Raw genomic sequence first — 13,976 nt, forward strand, 5'->3', positions numbered from 1 at the left:
AGAATAGATCCTTTCCTGATCAACCTACGACCTGTAACTCATCAAAGACTGTTGATTTTTATGACCGGCCGATCATGGTTTCACGTACTGCCTCCACCCCGGCATGCGACAAAAGGGTGACAGTGCTACTGCTTAGTGTACATGCGACTAACTTGTGATTCCTTCATCGTTTGGGACTGGACTGTGTCCAAGCGTTTTTCAAAGTAGATGAACATAACAGTGACAACCCTGCAGGGAAGCTGGCAGAGAGCAGAATTATTTTGTGAACGATGCAACGGGATATGATGGAGTATGACTGTGAGTGGCATAAATGTCGTGTTTCGCCAGACCGTTAGATCTATCTTGCAAATTTCCCATTCTAAGGGGAATTAAATATACCATTTACCAGGTAGGTAAATGTTTAATAATGTTTTGCTGCATATTTTGTATAGATAGGGATGTATTTTTACAAGGCTTTCCGATTTATATGTTAGATATTGTTTTGTTTATGTTTGGGGCTGTGTATTGTAACTGAGTTTGAATATTTTTATAATAGAAGGTAATATGATAGTGAGGTTCCCTCGTAATTGTGGGGGGGGGAAATCATATAATTGTATTTTTCGAGTTTAAATAAATGTTTTATCAGCATTTCCATCACGTCTGTTGTGTTGATATTAGTCATGTTGGTGGTCAAGCTGAAGTAGTGCGGCAGTGAAGCGCAATGAAATCAAACGCATTTTTAATCCAAAAATTTCCAATTGCCTATGTGGAATATTCGAAAGTCAGCGTCAAAATCCATGGAGTTGTTGTTATGATCCGCCATCATTGTGGTCAAACGGAAGTAGTTCTCACAATAAGATTTGTCAATGCGCGGTGAAGCGGCCTTACAATCAGATGAGCGTCAATCCACAATTGATGCCGTCTGATTTTTCTGAACAACCAATCAGAATCTAGTATTTTCTTGATTCATGGTAGAATCATATCATAATTCTGCTTATTACTCGTCCGTGGAAGATACTGCAGTGTAATAATTTGCCAATATATTGCCAATCAAGCATCTAATATTACACTAGTGTAATATCGCTAGACATATGACTTCATAATGGTTACAGTTATGACGTCACAATTCTAATGTTTCTGTCGCAAAGCTGAGAGTCTGTAGGCAGTTTCTATCAATGTATATTTCAAGAGTAATAAACAGAATACTAAACTCGCTTCCGTGAAATACCATTTTTATTAAACTCGTTTGATACCAAATCATTAACTCGTTAAATAAACATGGTATTACACGAAAGGTCGTTTAGTATCCTCTATTTGTTCGTATGATTATTTTTACTATTTGGCCGATGGCCGAGTTCATGTCTGACGTCGCAGAAACACTGTATATACACAAAGGACTGAGTTTGGTTTTACGCCGCTTTTAGCAATATTCCAGCAACAGCACGACTGGGGGCACCAGAAATGGGCTTCACACATTGTGCCCACGTGGGGATTCGAACCCGGGTCTTCGGCGTGACGAGCCAACGCTTTAACCATAAGGCTACCCCACCGCCCCATACACAAAGGAACATTTTGGAGCAAGTACCGTTTGGCAGGAGACATACTGATGGTGTTGGGGTGCCTCTCACGCCCACTGTAAACCTGACCCTTGTGACGAAGACGAAAATGGCCAACGGTACATCACTGACATCCTACACTGGGTTGTACCACATTTCGATCACCATCCTCTCAACACAAGACCAGTCTTTAATGACAATGTTATCGCTTGTAGATTTGCTTCACTCGGGAGATAATAGATCACCATGACAAGCAGGCCTATCGGATGGGATGCGAAAGCTCTCAGGTATGTCTACCTCGTTGTTAAATGATTATGTAATATGTTCATTGAGCTAATGTTAGATTTAGGAACCGTACAAAATGTATGGCTGGGGGTCGGGGCGTGGTATGAGGATGATATGTATGGCGAAGCATGTACAATGTGTCTGGCTTATATTCCGAGCACAGGAAGCGGAACACATCAACCCCAGTTCCGCACCAAATGTCACCTACTGGAAAATATATGTACACACAATAAGCATAACTCATGGTGATAAAAATGACAGCACTAAATACTTAAAATTGTGGTCAGTTTTAATTACTGGATGGATGTGCTTTTAAAAACATAAAAATCTTACACTATTTCATCCAATCACAGCTGTCATATGTCTCTATCTCTTCAGATGTTTACATATACGGTTCTCGCTCAGGAAGCATGTGATTCCGATTTAGTGTAGTGGAACCATTAACGCCGCACTCAGCAATATTCCTGCTATATGGCAGCGGTCTGGTAATAATCATGTCTGTTGTATTGATTTCTTTGTATGTTTTTGTCTTTTGTTCTGTATTTTTGTGGGGAGGGAGGACATTCCAGCTATATGGAGGCGGTCTGTAAACAACTGTCGGGACCAGAAAATCCTGAGATCAACAGTATGAGCATCGATCTACTCAACTGGGATACAATTACAATGATATGCAACAACCAAGTCAGAGAGCCTGACCACCCGATCCCGTTAGTCGCCTCTGACTACAAGCATGGGTTACTGAAGACCAATTCTAACCCGGATCTTCACGAGATCCAGGCGCTTGGAGTAGATTTACCGAAATGCGAATCCTGGCGATAGTGTGGATGACCTAGTGGTGGTCCGATTAATTGAAATAATCGAATATTGGTCGCAGTGGCCAAACGACCAAGCAATCGATCACATTTTCTCATAATCGAACATAAACGATTTTGGAACCGCTGTAATAGAGTTTGAAATACTTGATGATGGAACATATCTAGGACGTTGTCAGGGACGGAAAACGTGTTTAATTCTTAGAAAACTCACTTCACTTTCTGAAAAGCCATGACTGAATATTTCCTGAAGAATCTGGGAAGTTAATGTTACACTGGAACTGAATCATTTTACACTGGATGTGAAATCTGCAAATGTAATTTGTGCAGTTTCAAAAACAACAACAGAGAACCAAATGTTTTTTCTTTATACTTATCTGCAACTACAACCTGAATAGGAAAATCTAAAAATTGACGCTAACCAATTTTTTTTCGATGATTGGTCGTTGGTATTGAACAAATCATCAATTGTGAGATTTCAACCAATTCCCAACACTAGGATGACCCAATTCATTTTTTAACAGATCTGTTCCCTGTACAAGAATGCGGAAACGATATTCGGACGCCGCCGCTACGTGTTGTCGGAGGAGGAAGCACGTCTATGTTTTGATTGCTGTAGTACCGATGACTGTAACTCCGCTCTTTGCCCCTTCACTGCTAGTGGAACCACGACCTTCAAGCAAGCTGATACTACAACAACCAAAAGCATACAAACAACTGTTGCAGGAAAAACCGCTGCAACGACTACGGAGGCAACAACGACTACGGAGGCAACAACGACTACGGAGGCAACAACGACTACAGGCAGTGGTACGTCATATTAATTTTTCCCCGGACCAGGGAATTATATTAGATTGATATAATATGAAATTTGTGCTCGCTTCCAAAAGAATTTCAACACTTTATTTCTTTAAGTACATAACCTCTAGGTCGTTGAACGACCTGTCTCGACATGTGTCAACCAAGTCAGCGAGCCTGACCACCCGATCCGTTAGTCGCCTCGTACGACAAGCATGGGTTACTGAAGATCAGTTCTAACCAGGATCTTCACGGGTCCTGTACGTTAGAGAGTTTGTTTTTGGACCAGACAATCCAGTGATCAACAGCGTGTGCATCGATCTACGCAATTGGGAACCGATGATATGTGTCAACCAAGTCAGCGAGCATGACCACCCGATCCCGTTAGTCGCCTCTTACGACAACCATGGGTTACTGAAGATCATTTCTAACCAGGATCTTCACGGGTATGACCAATAGCGATAAGAGCCATGTGTATGTAACTTTGAAGACCAGTAATAACACCAGGTGTCCTGTCTAACTGGTAGCACTCACCACTCACAAACCCGCGTACAATTGACAGATCCCGTGAAGATCTTCAGTAACTCATGCTTGTCGGAAGAGGTAACTAACGGGATCGGGTGGTCAGGCTCGCTGACTTAGTTGATACATGTCATCGTATCCCAATTGCGTCGATCGATACTCATATTGGAGTATGGAGTTGATCACTGGATTGTCTGGTTCAGACCCGATTTATTTACAGCATATCGCTGTGTGCGGCGTTAACCAACCTAACAAACATCCCAGTATGGCATGACAGAAAACGGCTTTAAACTTGCATTTTAACACTTCCGCCTACTCCCACCCTAAATCTTTCATCCCACCCCTACCCCTACCCCTACCCCTACCACTCACCACCCCACCCAACACACACCTCTTCTGTGGTAGTCAGCGGTGTGGTTGGTATCACCTGCAAATGTGATCTCTAAAACATAATGATAATAAACATGTCATTTGAGTAGTGTGCACCACAATCAATTTTTAACAATCTGAACACATAAAATCTAAACACTCCCTTGCTTACAAGTGGACGCAGGGAATCACTAGTCTTTCTTGTTAATAGTCACAAATCAATACTGGTGGTGGCGTGTGGTCCTGTGCACAGAGCGCAGGTCACGAATCAGTTGAAGTTAAGCAACGTCGAGCTCGGACAGTCCTTGGATGGGTGACCGTGTTTGACAGCTTGACTCCTGAGAGTTTCTAGGACTTCAGTCCTGCCCCACAACGAAGCACATGTGATACATGTGGTCTCACCTTAGGCAAGTGAGTTTGTTCAAAATTGCCTCTGTTCATCCAGCAGAAAATGGGTACCCGGTTGGATAAAGACATGTGACTATAACCTTCTAGCGCCTAACAGGCAGTTTGGGTTATCAGGGGTAATAATAATCAGGGTGTTAGCACTTTGAGCATGCTTGGTTGCGTGGAGATTAGAGATTGGAGATAAGACTTCTCATTATTATTATTATTATTAAATCATTAATACCTTCCTTTGATCATTCGACGCCAAACATAAAAGCCTTGAAGATCCGGTTTAAAATTTGTCTTCAGTAACCTATGCTTGTCGAGAGGCGCCACCAACGGGATCAGGTGGCCAGGCTCGCTGACTTGGTTGACACATGTCATCGTATACAAACAAACAATCTATCTCTAAATACTAGTATATTGTTGCTCGCCAGGATTACTATATACAAGTCCATCTTCATAAAAACTATTTTTCAGGATGTCCCTCTGGATTCGTGAACTGGAAGATGTCCTGTTATTTCTTCAATTTGACAAACGCATACTGGGCTGATGGGAGAAATTATTGCAGAAGCAATGGGGCAGACCTGGCTTCGATAAACACCCCAGAGGAAGATACCTTCATAACCCAGCAGCTTGAAAGCCTTCAAGGTAACGCGATTTCATCTAACATGTAGTGACTCATCTCAGTTTCATATAGACACGTCCATATCTAGCTTCTCTGAGTGGCATATCCACCAAGCCCAATCTACTGTATAAACTCTGCTGTATAAACATCTCATTATTATTTGTACATCATTGGCTTCCACGCCTGTCCTTTGTCTACTCTCTGGCTTCATCAGCTTTCTGCCTAGCCAATTATGTTAACTATGTTGTTTTCTTTGTTACATTGTTACAACCAGTATATATATACTTCTCCCTTCTTCATGTTCAATTATGCTTGACAACGGTACAAGAATCTGTATCGAAACGTCGCACTCACGAATAAAAACAAGTTGTCCATAAAGTTTGTTCTATATCATATCTAGCTTGTTGGGGATTTTTAATTTGTTACTTACTTATATTTATTTAATTTATCTTTATTATTAATATTGTATGTATGTATGTATGTATGTATGTATGTATGTATGTATGTATGTATGTATGTATGTATGTATGTATGTATGTATGTATGTATGTATGTATGTATGTATGTAGAGACAGAGAGAGAGAGAGAGAGAGAGGGGGGGGTTTGTATATGTGGAAGATCATTCATACTGATGTGTGTCCACATTTCTATTGGACTTGTCTTTGGTCCGAGTTGGAATTGGTCTTCTTAACCCATGCTTGTCGTAAGAGGCGACTAACGGGATAGGGTGCTCAGGCTCGCTGACTTGGTTGACACATGTCATCGTATCCCAATTGCGTAGATCGATGCTCATGCTGTTGATCACTAGATTGTCTGGTCCAGGTTCGGTTATTTACAGACTGCCGCCATATAGCTGGGATGTTGCTGAGTGCGGCGTAAAACAACAACCAATCAATCAATGTTGCAGTTCCAGTACTTAAAAGCAACAAAACATTTTCCACTTCCGCAAGAGTCGATTGCGCTTTTTGGACTATATCATGAGCATGTGTTGATGATTTATCATCAAGTAGTGATGTAGCTGGTGATCGCAAAAAAACGGATTCTACCCCCTGTCGTACACTTCATGAACGTATGCAAGGCACGCCAATGGTTCGCCTGAAAATAAAACACGGGAACGAATGGTACAAGTCAAAACTGGTAATTGCTATGGACAATATACTGATGTACGTTCTTGACAACGTTTTTGCAGATGCCTTCTCAACAGCTTTCACCTGATGCACGTTCTTTATCCCTCATGGAAAAGTTTACTTCGTGTTGTGTCCGAAGTTGCACGTGTCTTCGTCGTGTCTCTGTAAAATATATTATAAGTTGTATGCTTCTCTTGAGGGTAATACGGTCTGGCGAGGGATGACACTGCTACAAAAATGCGTACATCAGACCATATTACCCGAGGGAGAGATTGACAACGTATTTATTTTACCACCTTGTTGAATGTACAAAATATCATTTTATTTTATTTTATTTTGAAGATCAATAAGCACGCTACCGACTATATGACATGTAAACAAAATGGCCTCTGCCTCTCGACTGAATTTTTAAAATCAGCGAAACATACTCTGACAAGCTTAAAACTGCTATAAAAATGGTTAATTATGTTTAGGTTGAGTGTGCAAACGATGCAATGTATAAATAGTTTCAATAAAATAGTGGAAGTCGGTAAAATAAATGTGTACAAAGTAAACCCCAAAACAGCTAATCGAACGGTTTTCGAACTCCGTACACACATATTATGACGTCATACGATGGTTAGTGATACAACATCTAGGCGGAGAGTTTGGCGGTTACCGTAGCGGGGAATATTTTTTCCAGTTGTCACCCTCCTGGGAGATGTGACATTATATTTTTTGTTGTACGCTTCTCTCGAGGGTAATACGGTCTGATGTACGCCTCTTTGTAGCAGTGTCACCCGAGCCTGTACGCCTCTTTGTAGCAGTGTCACCCGAGCCTGTAGGCGAGGGATGACACTGCTACAAAGAGGCGTACATAAGACCGTATTACCCGAGGGAGAAGCATACAACGTAGTTATCTTACCGCCATGTTAAATGTACAAAATATCATTTTATTTTATGCTAAAGGTCGCTACCGACTATATGACATGCAAACAAAATGGCGTCTGCCTCTCGACTGGATTTTTAACATCAGTGAAGCATATTCTGACAAGCATAAAACTGCTATAAAAATTGTAAATTATGTTTAAGTTGAGTGTGCAAACCACTCAATGTATAAAATAGTTTAAATAAAGCAGTGAAAGTCGGTAAAATAAATCTGTACAAAGTGAACACAAAAACACCTGTGGCCGTATGCATATGTCGGGCGTAAATTCTAGTCCGGGCGTAAGTAAAATGTGCGCCCGGACGTAACGTTAACCGGTATGCACATAGTAGACGTAGTTAAAGTTACGCCAGTCGTAGCGCTCTATATTTACGCCACCTACCCAGCAGGCGTAAGCCAGGCGTAGCCTTGTAATGGCGGCACTGGATGCCGAGTTTTTTTATCAGGCGAAACATTTTCAAAAGTTTTTAAAAGTGAACGTTGTGCGAGAATTGCGCTCGCGGGGTCCTGGATCTGCGTACGGCTATAAAATTACACAGAAATGTAGAATATTTAATTTCATATCCGTTGGTATAAATATAAGTGCGACTACCTCGGCGGTTTGAGAAATAGACACTGCTAAATGTTGTCTAAAATTTTGTTACGCGTTAAGAAACTGTCAATTTCTCCGCTTTTTGTCGTGCACCGATAAAAGCACTCTGCTACGATTTTTTTTAATTTGGCATCTTTACAGAAAGTGTGAGCGAAGAAAACACAGCCTGATATCTGAACGACATAAGTGTATATGAATTGGGTTTATGTGCTAATGCATAACGTTAGACGCTCAACATTAAAAATGACTCGCAATAAGTGTCAAAAATGGATTTTCTTCTATGACGTCAACTGACGACAGAGAGGTCATACACGTATAAAAGATAAGGGGGCATAACTTAGTTATGCTTAACACTAGGTCAATGTTACTCAGATCACTTGGAGAAAAGTTGTTGTGGATACTTACGCTATATTTTCGTTATGTTGTGTTCACGGTGAACCAAACAATTCCATTACAAAGTTCCCCAATGTGAGCGGATACGTTTTGGTAGTTTCACAATTTATAAGAAAAGATGGCAATGTACTACTTGAGAAAGCAGAATAGCGATTTGGATGGCCCTATCCGATATGTAAGTTAGTTCTTAGATTCCTATATTCTCCTGTTTGTGTAGATGTATATTGACTAATTTTGCATCATTATTAACGGAGTACTAGCCATATCTTCAAATGTAATGAAATTACTGATAATAATACAACATTTTAGTTGACGTCATGGCTTGTTATATGCATTTTGCGACGTCGGAAAAAGACGACATTGGTTTGCTGATTAGTATATATCTTACCTAAATTCCATTAATTGTATGAAAGGTCTCGGCTTCTATGTCTGAATTTAACACTCTTTAGACCAAAAATAAAATGAATGATTTTACCAATTAAATAGTGTCCTGAATATATCAATAATTAGACGATTTGACTGCGTATCTTATTGTGAACAACACGCGCACCTGTTTGACATCAATTTAACGTAAATGAAAAATAATATTTCACAACACCCAAATATTTTGCAGTTATGGCTACGTGTGCCAATTTCTTATGTAAATATTATTCAAACAATCAAAAACTTTCAAAGAATAAAAAACGCCTACCCTATATCCAGGTATAATATGGTATTGAACAAGGCTAAATGTATATACTGAAAATACTTTGATGAAAAAATATCTGAACGATACGCAAAGTATACATCATAATACTGAAAGTGTAATCGGAAGGATAGGGCGATTGTGTTTACACTTGTTCAACCGACCTTCACCTCAAAGAAATTGTCTAACATGTACAACAATGTTGACGTATGACATCACTACCACCGACCGATTACTTATAAAATGGCGGCCACGCTGACAAGGGTACACAGGATTTTGCGAGGACCCTTCTCTTGATTCAGGGATCGTTTGTACATAAATATGATATGTAAGTAATCAGAATGATTCTGACTATATGTGTATTGTTATATGTTTTATCGTTTTCATTGTAAGTAAGAGAAGAAGCCAGAAATGCTGATAAAAACCTTTGTCGTTCTGCGTCAGTCATGGCGTCACGCTGCACGGACACTTCGACAATTTCTTATGAAATATCAAATGATTGCATTGCTTCTTTATTTAATTTCCCATTTCTTGCTACGATACTCTTTCCATGCATATTCTAAAGCTATTGAGCCATTGCAAGCAATGAATAGACGGCTGCATGTCGGAAAATTTCAGAAAATGCTACGTAGTATAAAATCGGAATTTTTCTTTCTTTACAAGCGCAGCCTTTCGAGCACAGCGTTCGTTTGGACTTTTGACACTCAATATCTTTCGTTTCATTTTATCCAGACAGTTGATATTGGTGACAAAGACCATTAGTAATTTGATTCTAAAATGTATGGGGAATTCAGTGATGCATTTGTCGCAGGTATAAATGTGATATACACGGGATGTAATTGGCGTCTCATTACCGTCGTCCGCGAAACTTGATTTTGTAAACACTATCCAATATGACGGAAAGCGCACTTCGGCGTTCGTGTTTACAAGTGTATTTTCAGAATTATCATTAGTGATTTGATGAAAACCTGATATCAGTGATCATTAATATGCTATTTTTGAAATTCAATACATCTGAGAAGTAATTATCCGATTTGAACATTTGAAAACATACACCAAATAACGCTGTGAATCGTGATTTCGTAATGTGTCAAATATGGCGACATTTATGGTGAAGCCCATTTTGAAAGTCCATGTTATTTCTCCATCAGGATCCATCGGTAAAGTTGGGTTTTCTCGGTTTTCTTTGGCTTTCCATGATTACGGCTGACAGGGATGTACCGCGAAGTTGTTTCGCGCCTTTTACCGGTGGTTTAAAAACGTTCGAAAATCTAAAAATAGCACACCGCGCCTTGACGTAAATCCGTTAAGCCGGGCGTAGTAACGCCTAGGCTTAACCGACGTTGTGCATGACGTGTAAAAGGAGGGCGCTGCTAAGCCCGACGTAGTGTGTTACGCCTGAGGTTAGCTACGCCCAACATGTGCATACGGCCACTGATCCGGGCACGGCATGCGTCATATTATGACGTCATACGATTGTTAGCCCGTCAGCTTCTCGGCGGAGAGCTTGGCGGTTACCGTTGCAGCGGGTAATATATTTTCCAGTTGTCACCCTCCTTGGAGGGGTGACACGGAAACTTGTTAAACCGTCATTGACCAATGAAATTAAAGTATTTTACATGAAGGTAAGACAAGGAAACTTGTTAAAGCGTCATTGACCAATGATATTAAAGTATTTTACATGAAGGTAAGACAAGGAAACATGTTAAAGCGTCATTGACCAATGAAATTAAAGTATTTTACATGAAGGTAAGACAAGGAAACTTGTTAAAGCGTCATTGACCAATGAAATTAAAGTATTTTACATGAAGGTAAGATACGTGCGTATATGTTATATTGGTACAGTGGTATGTGTGAGTGGAAGATGTCCTGACAGTACCTTGATGACATGTCAACGTTATTTCAGTGCCTGCAGAGGTCCGAGGGATGTGGCTTGGTGGCACGTATGATGATGTAAACAACAAGTTCAAGTGGCTGGACGGAAGTGACGTCATGTACGGCCGCTTTAAGCCAGGTGCTCCCAGAAAACAGATGGGAGAATGTCTCTTGTTGATCAACCCAACTGTTAATGCCATCTTTGCTGGTTGGCCTTGGGCTTCAGACAGGGGGTCAGCCTTGAAACGTGGTTTCATTTGTGAAACGAAGCAAATTGGTCTGTGAGTCAGGAAAATTTGACATCTGTGAGTGTAACAGTGATAAGAGTTACTGTTCATTAGTTTTACCTGATGATGGGGCCAGAACTGACTCCAAAACAGTGTGTCAAAGAATAAAAAGAAGATGAAATCGAGAAAATTCTTTATGTCCATCTAATAGCATCTAAAATGCCAATCAAGCATCTAGTGGGTGTACTAGTTGTGAAGTTGTTTGAGTATACTTCCATTCTAAACAAACCTTTATGTCTACATCTTCTCCCACCCGTGAAGGTCCGGGTTAGAATGAACCTTCAGTAACCCATGCTTGTCGTAAGAGGCGACTAACGGGATCGGGTGGTCAGGCTCGCAGGCTTGGTTGACACATGTCATCGGTTCCCAATTGCGCAGGTCGATGCTCATGCTGTTGATCACTGGATTGTTTGGTCTTGTCTCGATTCTTTTCAGACCGCCGCCATACAGCTGGAAAATTGCTGAGTGCGGCGTAAAACTACACTCACTCACTCACATTTTCTCCCATACTTATTACTGACTGACTGAGTTTGGTTTTACGCTGCTTTTATTCCAGCAACATCACGGCGGAGGACACCAGATATGGGCTTCACACATTGTACCAATGTGGGGATTCGAACCCGGGTCTTCGGCGTGACGAGCCAACGCTTTAACCATTAGGCTACCCCACCGCCCCTCATGCTTATGAAATGACATATAAAAGTGATAATAATTTTACTTTTTCTATGATAACAATGTCACATACTAGAGTAAACACAAAACCAGATTTAAAAGTTAATATAATTTATTAACGTAGAACGATGCTCATGCTGTTGATCACTGGATTGTCTGGTCAGACTTGATTGTTACAGACCGCCGCCATAGCTGGAATATTGCTGAGTGCGGCGTAAAACTAAACTCTACCTTACCTTACAATAGTTCAAAGAGACTTGCATTCCCAACTTCATTCTCACATCACCAAACACAACACGGTTTCCTTGTTTCACACACAAGTACGCACATCTGTTTGTTTTCACCACGCTGCACTCAGCATATATTACCCGTGAAGGTCCGGATAGAATGAACCTTCAGTAACCCATGCTTGTCGTAAGAGGCGACTAACGGGATCGCAGTGGTCAGGCTCTCTGACTTTGGTTGACACATGTCATCGTATCCCAATGGCGTAGATCGATGTTCATGATGTTGATCACCACGTTTCTGTGTTTCTCGGGAATCCGTCCCCAAAATAACGGTACACTATATCACAACTCATCCTTCCTCAAAATATCACAACACTACAAATGTCTTTTTAAAGAAACAATCAATTCATATCATTACATTATATACATGGACGATGGAAGAAATAAACAAATTGATTGAAAGCACAAATCAATAATTATTGTATACTGTACAAATCACTGTCGATGTTGTTATCACTACATGTGGGATTTTCAAACAGTTCAGTTCTGTAGTGGTAGGTTAGGGGTCCTTCCCCTGCATGTAAATCTTTACACACTTCGGCGGCATGTCACTATGATCCCTGCCGATCAGTCGGTACAGCCTTACACGTCACTCTCCCCAGACACACAGATGTCAGTTCACATCACAGACGGCCTGTCAGGATCGATCCCTCACGATCGGCGGGACAGCCTTACGGGGTGTAACACCTACCCCGGACACTGGATACAAAAGGTACACCATGTACTTGGTGACTTTACACATACACGATATATACATTTCAGACACACATGATGTGTTTACAGGGCTGTTTTACAGTCACTTGATACACAATACTACCCCTACACATTACACATGACTGCTGACTGAATATTATTACGCCAGTATACTAACTTAGGGACATTCCCAAATGCTTTCATATAAATCACAATTCCATCATATTACTAACCTCAACAATACTATTACATATATTGCACCTAAGTTAAGGTTACATATTTTAAAGTGAAATGCCATCAAATCTCAATACATATACAAACAATTCATTGACCTATTCTCACTAAGACATAACATAAAATTATAATACTCACACCAGTTGAATATACAGGAAAAACAGCCAACCTGACACACACATACACTGTCCAACTGGTTGGCAACTCACAACTTTCAAATCAGTCTTTATATACCCCCTAAGCTGCTTGATTGACCCCAAGCTTACTACCCAGGGTGCCGTTGTACAAAACAACCTTAGCTCTAAGGTGATCATAAGTCCCATACTTCAACGTAGCTTTACGAAAGACTTAGCGCTAATGTCGTTCTGGGCCCCGTTCCTCAAAGCGATCGTAGCGCTACGACAGTCGTAAGTCTATGTTAAAGTATGGGAGTTACGACTGTCGCAGCGCTACGATCGCTTTGAGGAACGGGGCCCTGTACGACACCCAGATACATACAATGGTCTCTCATACTGCACACCTTCAACACAAACAATCTCTCACTGCTTACATCACTGCTCTTGCTCGCAGGTCCTCACTCCAAACCTGTCACACCGGTACTCAAATATAAGATAAAACAGACATACACTACTTGTGATCTTGACAAACAAACTGCTGGGCAAATGATGCATATGCTCGGAAATGAGATTATCTAACGGTAACACTCCTCAAAAGGTTACAAGGCTGCAAACAATTACCACGAGACTGAAAACATAACCATGGTATCAACATCATATGTCAAACAAATATCTATTTCTTGTTTCATTTGTTCAAGCATCAGTTTGTTTTTCGACGCTGCACTCAGCAATATTACCCGTGAAGATACGGGTT

The 13,976-nt window shown here is 40.7% G+C and overlaps 1 protein-coding gene across 1 annotated transcript in view; it reads left to right on the plus strand.

Annotated features, from left to right (window-relative positions):
- The window catches only part of LOC124283911 (sperm receptor for egg jelly-like), a 31,292-nt gene extending 19,949 nt beyond the window's left edge, over nt 1–11,343 (plus strand). The window contains exons 4-8 of the mRNA XM_046719945.1: nt 1,751–1,822; nt 3,157–3,384; nt 3,421–3,442; nt 5,189–5,359; nt 10,965–11,343. Coding sequence (XP_046575901.1) covers nt 1,751–1,822; nt 3,157–3,384; nt 3,421–3,442; nt 5,189–5,359; nt 10,965–11,218 — 747 coding nt within the window. The 3' untranslated portion in view covers nt 11,219–11,343. The remainder of the gene's footprint in view (nt 1–1,750; nt 1,823–3,156; nt 3,385–3,420; nt 3,443–5,188; nt 5,360–10,964) is intronic.
- Nucleotides 11,344–13,976: the final 2,633 nt, after the last annotated feature.

Source organism: Haliotis rubra, unplaced genomic scaffold (assembly GCF_003918875.1).
Source record: "Haliotis rubra isolate DU_JTF1 unplaced genomic scaffold, ASM391887v1 Scf324, whole genome shotgun sequence".
Taxonomy (NCBI): domain Eukaryota; kingdom Metazoa; phylum Mollusca; class Gastropoda; order Lepetellida; family Haliotidae; genus Haliotis; species Haliotis rubra.